We start from the raw sequence: 13,638 nt of genomic DNA on the forward strand, positions 1-13,638 counted from the left end.
AGCATTTTACCTCAAAGAGACGGGGCAAAAAGATATTTCTGGACCTCTATCACTGATGGATATGTTCAACTCATTTGAGATAATACTTTGCATCAGATATTTCTATAATTTATTACTACTGTATAATCTGTAAGATTAGAGCCAATATTTTTGGATGCACACTGTGTGCCAGGCATAGAGCTAAGACCATAAATGGATTCTCTGACTTTATCTTAACACCAATCCTATGAGTAGGGACTGTTCTCCCCTCCCATTTCTCAGGTGAATAAACTGAAACACATAGCTTGCCTGGACACATAGTAAATTAAACATACATTTACAGCTCTCCCTCTTTGAAGCCCAATGAAAATGACAGTGAAGGAATGAAACAATATATACAGATCCATAAGGATATAGGGAACAGGGAGGGACGATAACAGTTAACAGAATTTTAGAAGCTGGAAAACAGAAGAGTTATTACTAAGTTAGCAGACTGAAGGAACAGAAGGTAAAGTCAGAATATTAAACCCTGGGATTCTGTCATGCTCAGATTCCTGGTATGAAGGATTATTACCCCCCCACCCCCACCCCCAATCTTCAAGCAGGAACCTGCTGGATTCTCTCCAGGGAAACTGACTATTCCTAGAGAAAACTACAGATACTTTCGATGAGAGGGGACCTGCCAATGAAAATGCTGAGCTCACTCCTTATTATCCAATAGAGAAGTCCACCCTGCTGCCCCTGAAGCTTTCCAGTTTTAGTCCTTCAGTCTTAGATATGAATGAACAGCCAAGGACCACAAGACTTTAAAGGAAGTTTCTATCATGAAGGAGACTAAAACAAAAAGTGAAACTCTGAGGAACAACAACAGTATAGGAATCAGAAGAAAATCTAAAAATATATGTAATTAGTGTCCTCAAAGAGGCTAAATGTGTATATATATATCCATGAAACAAGATATAAAGGATAGATATCTATATTCTGAGAACAAGAAAACTCTTGGAAATGAGAACAATGACAACAGAAATGAACAATTCCATACAGATGGGAAAATTTTAGAAAGTAGCATAGATAGAATATATACAGGGAAAAGGTGGATGGGGGTGAGGGTGGGAGATATGAAAATCATTAGATCAGTTCAGAAGTACCAGTGCTCAACTAGCAGGAATTCCACAAAGAAGGAACAGAGAAAATGTAGGGGAAGAAGTTAACAAGGGCAAAAATAAAAGAAGAAAGTTCTCCAGATAAAAAGGGCAAATAGGATGTACCGGACAGTGTATTCTAAAAGACTCATGAGAAAGCATGGAGCCATGAATCTCATGGATACCATGTCCACCAGGGACAAGGAAAGTCTTAAAAAGCTTTCAGAAAGAGAGGAAAAACAACAGCCACTGAACTTCTCAATATGCTCAAAGACACCAATACATCAAATACACAAGCCTTTTAGAGCCCTGGAAGACTTTGGGGCTGCCTAAGCACCCCACTCTAGTACTCTTGCCTGGAAAATCCCATGGACGGAGGAGCCTGGTGGGTTGCAGTCCATGGGGTCGCTGAGAGTCGGGCACGACTGAGCGACTTCACTTTCATTTTTATGCATTGGAGAAGGAAATGGCAACCCACTCCAGTGTTCTTGCCTGGAGAATCCCAGGGATGGGAGAGCCTGGTAGGCTGCTGTCTATGGGGTCGCACAGAGTCGGACACGACTGAAGTGACTTAGCAGCAGCAGCAGCAGCAAGCTAGTATTAAGCTTATGGCAGAAAGTAAAGAGGAACTAAAAAGCCTCTTGATGAAAGTGAAAGCGGAGAGTGAAAAAGTTGGCTTAAAGCTCAACATTCAGAAAACGAAGATCATGGCATCCGGTCCCATCACTTCATGGGAAATAGATGGGGAAACAGTGGAAACAGTGTCAGACTTTATTTTTTAGGGCTCCAAAATCACTGCAGATGGTGATTGCAGCCATGAAATTAAAAGACGCTTACTCCCTGGAAGGAAAGTTATGACCAACCTAGACAGCATATTCAAAAGCAGAGACATTACTTTGCCGACTAAGGTCCGTCTAGTCAAGGCTATGGTTTTTCCAGTTGTCATGTATGGATGTGAGAGTTGGACTGTGAAGAAGGCTGAGCACCGAAGAATTGATGCTTTTGGACTGTGGTGCTGGAGAAGACTCTTGAGAATCCCTTGGACTGCAAGGAGATCCAACCAATCCATTCTGAAGGAGATCAGCCCTGGGATTTCTTTGGAAGGAATGATGCTAAAGCTGAAACTCCAATACTCTGGCCACCTCATGTGAAGAGTTGACTCACTGGAAAAGACTCTGATGCTGGGAGGGATTGGGGGCAGGAGGAGAAGGGGACGACAGAGGATGAGATGGCTGGATGGCATCACGGACTCGATGGACATGAGTCTGAGTGAACTCCGGGAGTTGGTGATGGACAGGGAGGCCTGGTGTGCTGCGATTCATGGGGTTGCAAAGAGTCAGACACGACTGAGCAACTGAACTGAACTGAATAATACATACAGAGGAAATTGACCCAGTGAAAAGATGAGACAATACTAATTCCAGGAAAAACAACTTATACAGGAAAGGAAGCAGAATCATAGTATGTTATGAGGCTCAGCTGAGAATAATACAATACAATATTGATGATAATAATTATGTAGATAATATAAAGTGGTCGAATAAAAACTTACAAGGGAGGAAAAGGGAGAAAGGAAAAGTGAGAGAGAGAGGAAGAGAGTGTGCATGCAAGTAGGCTTGTGTGTTCTGGGGATGGAGGGTTAGAGGGCTAAGCATTCTTCCACGGTTGATTGATACCTAAAGTGGAAAATTCAGTAAGAAACAGTTAAACAATGCTATTTAGAAACATGGATTTAAATAACTAAATGAAACAGTTAAGAAAACAGATGACCAGTCCAAGTTCAATGCATGAAACAGGGCACTCAGAGCCGGTGCACTGGGACAGCCCAGAGGGATGGGATGGGGAGGAGGGTGGGAGAGGGGTTCGGGATGGGGTCGGGGGGGACACATGTACATCCATGGCTGGTTCATGTCGGTGGATGGCAAAACCCACCACAATATTGTAAAGTAATTAGCCTCCATTTAAAATGAACTAATTAAAAAATGATAGTTTTGGGGGAACAGAAATTGGGGATGAGATAGGCAGGAGATTACTATTTTCTTAGACGTTTGTGGTGGCATTTAACTGTAACAATTAGACACATGTATTACTTTGAAAAAGGATTAAATTTAAATTCAAAAATAACTTCTCTGAAGTCAAACAGCCAGTGCGTGGTGAGGCTGCTGTCTGAACATGGGCAGTGGAATTCCAGAGCCCATGCTCTCAGGCAATATGCTACACTTTCTATGGAGGTGATACACAAAAACGATGGCCCAACTCAGGATCAGGTGCCTAAGAGTCGTATGAAAAAGTCTTCCTTATTTATTAGCAATATCAGGCACCCAGCAAGACTGCCACAGACAGCAAGACAGAATGGTTGGAAAGACTGGCTGCTGAAAATGACCAGAGAAGGTTTTGAGAAGTGTTGAAGTTTTGTGTTTTGTGTTTTGGAAAGGGTAAAGAATCCAGGACAACGGTTTATCCTCAGGGAAACATTTAAAGGGGTTCAGGTGATAGGAGTTAATTGGCTAGAAGAATGCACACAACTTCTTCACAGCAGGGCAGAGTCTACAAGGATCTGGCAAAAGGAAATCTCCATATCCTGGGGGCTCTGGATGGTCCAAGGGAGTTCGGGATCCTGCCATTTGAAAAGTGAGATACTGTCTCAATCAAGGTATGTACTTCCCATGTCTCAACGTTTACTGGCTCATGCACAATTTCTTTCTTTTTTAAAATTTTAAAAATTTATTTCTTTATTTGGCTGTGCTGGGTGTTAGCTGCAGCATGTGGGATCTTCAGCCTCTGTTGTGGCAGGCAGCATCTTTAGTTGTGGTGTATGAACTTAGTCGTGGCATGTGGGGTCTAGTTCCCTGGCCAGGGATTGAACTTCAGCCCCCTGCATCGGGAGCGTGGCGTCTCAGCCACTGGGCCAGCAGGGAGGTCCCTCATTCACAATTTCTGATGGTCAAGATGCCAGTTCTTGGCTGGGGACTGGGCGAAAAGAGGCGAAAGCTCCTTTTAGGTGATACCAAAAAAGCATTACTAGTAAGGTGATCCATATGATCACCCTTGTGTTACTGAAATGAGAGGGTGTGATTATTTCTAGAGACACATCTTTGGGGTGCACCAGAGAGACTGTCTCCCATTTTAGGGACGTATGATGCTACTGGCGAGGAGGGGTTGGAAAATGGCAGAGCAAAACAAAGCTAACATGAGGGACGGATTCAAGAGACTATTTCTAAACATGCACAAATTCCTTGAAAAGGTTTAAACATTTAAATAAAAAGAAATATACTGAAATTTGGGGATATATTTAAAGTAATAATATTTGGAGTGCCTCTGCCTGATACCTAACCTAATCCCATGAGAAATGAAGGCATCAGTGTTAATGTTTAATTATTGCTTTTTAAAAAAACAGCTGCCATACTAGTTTTTTGGGGCTTCCCTGGTGGCTCAGAGGGTAAAGAATCTGCCTAGTTTTGCAAGTGGCTAATTTTTTTTCCTTTGAAGGGATCATTAAAATATATCTAGGAGAAAGCTCCACCTTAACAGGCTAACATATTGGCATGGATTGGGTGACAAAAAAATCAAAAGCAATCAATAAACAAAAAAGACACACAGTTACACTGGATAGGACAGGACAGTTCTTGTTTTTCTTTTTTTTAATTTTTAAGTTAATATCTCTTAGACAACGCTGCATGTCAAGACACTTTGGTCTACCGTGTCCTTTTCCAATGGCTATATGGTGTTCCATTTTATGCCCTTATCAATTTAAACAAATTTTCTACTGATGAACATTCAAATTGCTTCCAGCACTTCCCTGTTATAAACACTGTAGCAATTAAAATCCTTGTCCATGTAATTTTGGTTCACTTCCCCACTTAGAGCTGTAGGTTAAATCCACTTGGAGATTTATAGTGCTCTAAGGACTCCTTTTCAAGTAGGCAGTTGGTAAAGCCCTTCCCTGCTATGATTAAAGGACTAAGACAAATTCGGAAATGCTGGGTCTGTTGGTTTCCACCAAACTGAACAACAAGGAATATCTACTTTAGCTAGTAAGCGATGCTATGTATTATTTCTTTCAGAGATGGTTCTTGGCTTACTAGGGTTAAGTATGCAAACACTAAAAAAGGATCTATAAGTCCCCTTTAGGAGCACATGTGAATTCTGCAGGTTTTGGCTCACAGAGGAGCAGCACTGGGAAACTGGCCTGAATGTTGGCTCCCAGTCAGATGAAGTGTGAACAGGCTGCCGTGCCCCTGGAGTGAGTGGCAGTTCTCTCGATCTGCCAGGGCTTTTTCTGAACTCTGTACTACCAAACTGTGCAGACAAAAGGGAGCTATGAGGAACAGAGAGACAGGGCAAGGAGTACAGGTGTGCTTTACATACCGAAGGTTGTCTGGTTAAACCTTCAGCAGGACAGAATTTTGTGTGCCACCAGAAACTGGTGAGACTGGGCATCTGCAGTCTCAGTCTGGACATAAGAACAAAGAGATGAAGAACGGCTAGTGTCAATCTCAAACAAGCTGTTCTTGAAAACAGAAGAAGAAGAATAATATCCACCGTATCTTATGGGCCTGGGTGTAGTCTCCATGACCAAAGCAGATAAAGATTCTATAAGAAAAGGAAATCCATGCCACTTCCTCACGTACGAACATAGATGCAAAAATATTAACTGCAGTATTCACAAACAATCCAGAATTGAAAAGCATACAAACACATCAAGTACCACATGATCAAATAAAGTTCACCTTGAAAATATTGATACAAAGATGATTTAACATTACAAAATCTATTAAATAACTTGCTACATTAACAGTTGAAGGAACAAAAACACAGGAGTATTTCAATAGGTGGAGAAAGAACATTTGATGCAGTTAAAAATTAATTCATTTAAAAAATTAGCAAATTTGATAAAGTGTCCCTAAACTGGAATCAAGATTGCCAGGAGAATTATCAATAACCTCAGATATGCAGATGACACCACCCTTATGGCAGAAAGTAAAGAGGAACTAAAAATCCTCTTGATGATCAAGTGAAAGAGGAGAGTGAAAAAGTTGGCTTAAAGCTCAACATTCAGAAAATGAAGATCATGGCATCTGGTCCCATCACTTCATGGGAAATAGATGGGGAAACAGTGGAACCAGTGTCAGACTTTATTTTTTGGGGCTCTAAAATCACTGCAGATGGTAACTGCAGCCATGAAATTAAAAGACGCTTACTCCCTGGAAGGAAAGTTATGACCAACCCAGATAGTATATTGAAAAACAGAGATATTACTTTGCCAACAAAGGTCCGTCTAGTCAAGGCTATGGTTTTTCCAGTTGTCATGTATGGATGTGAGAGTTGGACTGTGAAGAAGGCTGAGAGCCGAAGAATTGATGCTTTTGAACTGTGGTGTTGGAGAAGACTCTTGAGAGTCCCTTGGACTGCAAGGAGATCCAACCAGTCCATCCTAAAGGAGATCAGTCCTGGGTGTTCTTTGGAAGGACTGATCCTGAAGCTGAAACTCCAATACTTTGGCCACCTCATGTGAAGAGTTGACTCATTGGAAAAGACTCTGATGCTGGGATGGATTGGGGGCAGGAGGAGAAGGGGACGACAGAGGATGAGATGGCTGGATGGTATCACCGACTCGATGGACATGAGTTTGAGTGAACTCCTGGAGTTGGTGATGGACAGGGAGGCCTGGTGTGCTGTGATTCATGGGGTTGCAAAGAGTTGGACACAACTGAGCGACTGAACTGACCTGAACTGAACTGCTCTTTAAACAAAATTTCTAGAGGCAAACAGCAAGAAGAATTTCCTTTAAAGTTCAAGTTAAGGATGCTCAACATCAATGCTCTTATTAAACATTGTTTTGGAGGTACTGTTGGCACAGTGTCACGAGAACAATAAATAAAAATTATATAGACTGGAAAGGAAGAAACAAAATTGTATCACTTGTAAATGAAAAAATAGTCTACACAGAAGATCCAAGGGAATTCACAGAAACGATCAGAACTAATCAGAGTCTGGAAGGACTGCTGGATAACAAACTCAATGGAGCAAAACCAGTTATATTCCTATTAACCAAAGACAAATAAGAAAATATAGTTAATAAAGTTATTAATAACAGAACTGTAAAATATTTAGGAATGATTCTAACAAAAGAAAACTCTAGTGAAAGGAATAAAAGGTAACATATTCAATTATATACCATGTTCAAGGATGAAATGACAATATTACAAAGATGTCAATTTTCCTCAAAGTGAATATAAATCCAATGCAGGTCCAGTACACACAAATCAGGGTTCTGGGTTTTTGTCTTGTTCATTTTGGAACGAAAATTCTTTCGTAAGGGTGAGGATAAAATTCACATAGAAAAGCAAAGGGACAAGGACAGGGAAATTTTGAAGAACGTGATAGGATCAGGGCTTTTCCACCAGATATCAAGACATACATTAAAGTTATAAAATCAATAGCAAAGACAGTAGGATATTAGACAGGCCAGTAGACTAGAACAGAGTGAGTCCAAAATTGTTGTTGTTTAGTTGCTCGGTTGTATCTGACTCTTTTGTGACTCCATGGACTGTAGCCCGCTGGGCCCCTCTGTCCATGGGATTTCCCAAGCAACAACCGTGGAGTGGGTTGACATTTCCCTCTCCAGGGGATCTTCCCGACCCAGGGATCAAACCTGTGTCTCCTGCATTGCAAGTAGATTCCGTACCCCTGAGTCACCAGGGAATCCCATGAGACTAAAATAGACCTATGCAACTTGACTACATTAAAATTAACCCCCAAACTTCTGTTCAAGAAAAGACACTATAAATAAAGTGTCTTTGGGAACCAACTTCATTTAAAAAACAAAGGTGCTTTAAACTAACAACATTTCAGTCAATCCATCCTTGACCCCCAACCTCAGAAACCATGTTGAAGAAACAGTACAGCAAATGCAGGTTAAAATACACGTGCTGGGGTCAGCCTTCCCGGGCTTGTGTGCTGGGTCTGTCACCTAACTGCTGTGTGACTTTCAGCCAGTGCCTGTGGCTTGTTTGGCAAAAGGAGACAAATACCACATTGTGGGGATTAAATCCATAACAACCATGACGTGCTCAGCACAACGAAAGTGTATTTGTTATTAATGTTCAAGCGACATTAAGGATCGATTACTTATTATCATTACACCACTTTGTTGCCTAAAATTTTCACAACACGTCACAAATTTTCAACCAGTTTCACCTCTGTGATCTCGTTTGAGGAATCTACCAGAGTACCTATGTGAACAGATAAGGAAGGTTCCAGCCCAAAGCCTCCATGATCCTGGTTTTCAACTAGGAAACAAAGAGAATCTCCAAGGCTCTTTTTCTGCTTTCAAAAAATAGTTTCAATTTATAATAAGGAAATGCTAACTGACTTGCCTTGGGTCACAGAGAGTTATTAGTAGAGTTAGGATTAAAACCTAGGTCTCTCATATTAATCTGCATTACAAAGAGACAATAATAATAATAAATTTCCCCAGACTCCCCCTGTGTCTAAATTTCTTCTTGGAACTGTAAGCTAGATACTTAGGAAGGTAATTCACCTGGGGATCATTCGGAATATTACTGATGTATTCTAATGACTCGAGGCATCTAACTCACTGCCAGGGAGGGAATTATCAGAGATATGTCTCTTTTGTGAACAACATTAACATGGATCGTGGTAACACCAGTGATAATAAAGAAAGAATTACCTGGGCAAGCAGACCTGGCTGGATCTGAAGAGGCTGGGCTCCTGGGGCTTGAGTGACGATGGGAACGGCATTTTCCATTCGCACAGAGTAGCCAGCATGTTTAGAGGGAGAGGCCTGCAATCCTAGCGCAGACAAGGGGTGACGGGGAGAAGAGCTGAGTAACTGGGAAGCAGTGGATAAGGAGACCTTCCTAGCCCGCTCTGTCAGCCCTCAGCTTCCCTTTGCACTAGTTCCCACCAGACACTGCCTGGTCCTTTGGAAGTCTTCCCTGCCTCAGTTTTTAACTTTAAAAAAAGTTTGTGTTTTTTTTTCTTTGGTCATGCCACATGGCTTGTTGAGATCTTAAGTTTGCTGACCAGGGATAGAACCCAGGCCTTCATCAGTGGAGGCGTGGAGTCCTACCCATTGGATCATCAGGGAATTCCCTCTAACTTAAAAAAAAAACAAACAAACAAACCCAAAATGACCTTTTTGAATGTTTTCAAAGACTCAGTCAAATTAAGGAGTCTTTAAAGCCAAAAGTGGAACAATTATGCTGACAAATTACAGCAGGAAAACAGCTGCTTTTGTCATGAAGATACATCTGACTGGGTCAAAGCCAGGGAGAGAGGGTAAGGCTGCTGGAACAGCACTTACTCAAACTGAACCACACAGACTCACACCAGGGGGTTTTCGGAACCAAATTCTCGAGTTTTCAAGGTAAACTATAACGACGTACCCGGTCAACTCTTGCTTAGAATTTTCAGGAGAAGAGTGCCGGGGTGCCTGGCCAGAGGTGGGGGGCACTGGCCAGGAAGTACTTTTCAGAGAGGTTTATACTCTTCACAGGAATGGGGACTAGTGCGCTGTCAGAGGTTGGCAGTGTGCTATAGATAATCCACACAGAGGTTATTCCACGGGAGGCAACGGGAGAGCTGACATCAGCATAACAATGGGAGCGCACACAATGTGCTGATTTACAGATGGTGGCTGAGCCCGGACAAAACCACTGGCAGGTGGTGCGAATAGCAAGGAACGGACTTGACGCAGAAGCCTAAGTCCATTGTTTCTAGGTTGGCTGCCGCAGGATGGGGGCCCTCAAGTTCAGTGATGCCAGGGCTCTCGCGGAAAGAAACAAAGAGGGTTTTAGCAGGACAGAAAAGCATGAGGCCAGCACTGCAGAGGCGGTCCTGGTGGAAGCAGGTGGGAGGCTGGGCCCACTCTGCCTTACCTTGGAAGCCGGGTGGACACACGATGAGCGCTTGCTGGAAGGGGTCGGGCCGGGCGCAGATCTGGGCGGCTCCCGTCTGCAGGGGCATGCTCCGCTGGGCCACCGCAGCCATGGATGCCGCTGAGGGCTGGCAGAGTGCAGATTGGTAGTTTAGTATGGAGACCTCGGGATTGGCTAGGGAAAGAGTGGCACTGGTGGAGGTGGGAGCCTAAAGGAATGCGGGGATTAGACAAAAATAAACACAAATAAAACATGAGGGAGATGGCATGCTGGGAGACACGGATCTAAATCAAATAAATAAACTCAAAGAAGAGCAAACGAATGAATGAAAACCACGAGCCAAAAAAAAAAGCGAAAACAGGAGTGGAAATACAGTTGGAAAGACTTAGGGGAAAGCAGGCACCTGCAGCCCAGGACACAGAATCACCTTTGATGCTTAGATTCGGGCCTGTTCTTAATATTTTCAGGGCCTGTTCCTAATACTTGCAGGGCCTGCAAGTACACACAGGATGCCTGCATGTCAAGTCTATACTGCAAAGTTAAGGATTGGCTAGAAAGAATTATAATCTGCCCTCCCACTCAGACATAAATACTTTCATAACTACCTGGAAGGCTTTGGTTTGAGTCTGAATCTGGATTCCTTGGCTTGGGCCCTGGAATATGGAGCCGAGTGCCTGCCTGCCTTCTCTCCAGGCCCCAGCTCTGTCCCACAATCTGAAAGCCTTTGGGTGCAGGTATTTGGATTTGGTCTTTACTGGGAAGGATGAAACTAGGAAGTGGCTCCTCAAGGCCCCAGGTCTCAGATTCCCGGAGCTTGACATGGAAGGAAGCACACGCACTCGGGGAGGGCCTGGGCAGCAAGCCCTTCTGCTCAGGTCTAAGGGTAGCACTTTTACAGATGCCGTTAGATGTTCACAGAGCACAGTTACTGCAAAGAAATAACACTACAGAAACGGAGATGGAGAGGGACGTGCTGAGGCTGGGGTTACTTGTTGGAATTCAGTGCATTCTCGTGCTGGCATTCAGAAACTAAGGTTAAAGGGCAAGGAGAAGATGCCAGGGCGTCAAGAGAACTTGAGATGGGTTAAGTTAAATGGAGATGGGTTAGACAGACACTGAAGTTATGTCCTCTCTCCTTTCTTTTTCAGAAAGAGATAGCATTTGAGGTTGAACTTCCATGTGAAGCAAGGCCATGGAAGGAAAAGTAACTCTACATTGGGAATTCTCCAGTTTCACCCCATCTTAGTCTTCTTCATGCTGATCCTTTAGTAAGATAGGTGGAGTAACCCGTGGCTTCAATTTCAACCTTGTTTATGAGAGATTTTGCTACTAGAGGCTACAAGGACTAAAAAAAGTAAAAAGGGCAAGAGCCACAAGGCTATCGGGAAACATACAAAATTGGGACCTTAGGAAAAGTAGGCATGTATGTCAACTTTGATGAAAAGGATAAAGTCTCATTTTACATGTCTTTTATACTTACATTTTATGCTGAATTTCAGTGCAAAGCATAGAATTTGTTTGAAAGTAAACACCAAATTAGGTACTGCCCATGTTTAGATTTTAAGATATTATTGTAACAACAACTGTCTGTCTGTGCAACATCACACAGTCAGCCTCCAGGCAGTGTACCTGGGAGTGCATGTGTGGCACATGTAGGCCAGCATCTCATCGCTATTTTTTACTGAAGTGTAGTTGATTTATAATGTTGTGTTCTGTATATATATTCTAAAAGGAAACTCCAGTGAAAGGAATAAATATGCTTTTCCTATTCCTTTCCATCATAGGTTTTACTAAAAGGTACTAAATACAGTTCTCTGTGCTGCACGGTAGGTCCTTGCTGTTCCTCTATTGTATACATAGTCATTTGCATGGGGCCAGCATTTTGTGTTGTCACCAACGGCATGACCTGTGTTTCCTTTCTGTTCTCTCTGCAGCCTCACCTCTCCTGGAGGCTCCCCTCAGACACCCCTCCCACTAGCCGCTTGCCCTCTACACACCAGAGTCCACACTCTCCCTCATCTTCCTGCCTCCTGGCTTCCCTCCTTGGGGCACTAGCAGCAGTCTCCTCCAGGTTCCCACACGGGTGCTCAGTGGCTCCCCCTTCTGGCCAGCCACTGGTCTTGCTGCTCCTTCCTTCCAAATGTCCCTGGAATGCTCTCCCTCTTTTTAATCACTATTTCCTTTGCTAAGGCCTTCTGTCCTGGAGCCTGGGACCTGTAAGGCCCTGATTAGTGATGTTCTGGTCGCCACTTCTTTTCTAATTCTTCTTGGGCACAGAGGCTAGAACATTCTTTCCAAATGACTACTTTTTGTGTGATACCACCTCTGCTTACAAGTCTCCGGCTGCTGCCTAATGAACACTGCATACACATCTTAGGCTGGCCCTCCTTCCAGTCACAGTTAGGCCCAACTTCCCATCTCAATGTATCTTCTACCCTCCCTGCTCAGGGCACCAGCTGGGACTCTGGTGACAAAGAGCAGAATCACAGTGGTTATTCTGTCCAGGAGTTCACCTGACTGGCGGTGGCTGCCTTAGCCTGAGGACTGAGCTAGGCGCTGGGTGGGAATGTTATCATACGGGATTCCAGGCCTTAGAGAAATGAACTCTTTCGGTTGAGAACGCAAAGGACACCAGTGGCCTCTGGGGGGCAGCAGATTCTAGGAGGCCTCTCCTAGAGGGTAGGCAGAGGGGGAGAGGAAGGAACAGGCTGGGAAGGAACGCTGGGCCTTAGCAACCAAATGTGCCGGGAATGGCCTGGGAAGCAGGGTCAGTGACTCTTCATGGGAGCAGGGGACCTGTCAAAAGAGTGGATGGCCAGGCAGAGTATTCACACTGGAACATATATGCTCTTCTGCTATCGAGGAGTGTGGTGTGTGTGTGTGCATACATGGGTGTGTTGTCATCATTAAAGACTGATACTGAAGAAAATCTAGGGAAACTTTCTTTGGGGAAACTGTTAGGAAGGAATAAAAGTTAAAGTCTCTTAGATACCAGAGGCTGCCTGAGTGAGGCCTTGGAGACTCTTCATATAGTACACATTTCCTGGGTGTCATCCATATTTCCAGCAGTATATTAGGTGCTAGATTCTGCAAATTTTCTGCAAGAGGTTTGAAAGCTGTGGGTCCTCTTTTAGTTCTCACTGCTGGGATTCTGGTGACATGACTTGGCCAAGAGCAGGTTTTGTCTGTGTTGAAAGGAGATCATGTGGACCCAGCAGTGTGGACACGAGGAGTGGGGGCCTGAGCTGGATGACCGCCAGCATCCGTGCCTTCTAGTTCTAGAATTCTCCATCAGGCAGATGTCAGACATGAGAGGATCCCAGCATCTCCTTTACCTTATTCTCACAGCAGGACAGGAAAGCAGTAGGAGGTACCATCTCAGAAATAACTCTCTTAGTGAGTCATTTCTGGGACCTTTCAAGCGGCTAGGAGTCAATACAAAGAATGCCTGAGGATCTCAAAGCAAATAACGATGAAGACAAACACCTTCTCGCAGAGTTGAACGTGACAGGAGAGGGATTTTGTCTGTTGTATATGATATGGAGTTCTGTCTCCTGACTCAGCTTGGCGGGAAAACAGAATCCCTGGCCTTTGCTGTGTCAGCCCCACGTCTG

At 43.7% G+C, this 13,638-nt stretch overlaps 1 protein-coding gene across 4 annotated transcripts in view; it reads right to left on the reverse strand.

Annotated features, from left to right (window-relative positions):
* HIPK2 (homeodomain interacting protein kinase 2) overlaps window positions 1-13,638 on the reverse strand; it is a 205,728-nt gene that overhangs the window by 43,968 nt on the left and 148,122 nt on the right. For 2 of the 4 annotated variants that reach the window (XM_040259987.1, XM_040259986.1), the window contains exons 8-9: window positions 10,025-10,232; window positions 8,815-8,936 (exon numbers count right to left, since the gene is read on the reverse strand). In XM_040259987.1, the coding sequence (XP_040115921.1) occupies window positions 8,815-8,936; window positions 10,025-10,232 (330 nt within the window). The remainder of the gene's footprint in view (window positions 1-8,814; window positions 8,937-10,024; window positions 10,233-13,638) is intronic. The other 2 variants (XM_040259989.1, XM_040259988.1) reach the window with 1 other exon arrangement.

Source organism: Oryx dammah, unplaced genomic scaffold, assembly GCF_014754425.2.
Source record: "Oryx dammah isolate SB20612 unplaced genomic scaffold, SCBI_Odam_1.1 HiC_scaffold_18, whole genome shotgun sequence".
NCBI classification, from domain to species: domain Eukaryota; kingdom Metazoa; phylum Chordata; class Mammalia; order Artiodactyla; family Bovidae; genus Oryx; species Oryx dammah.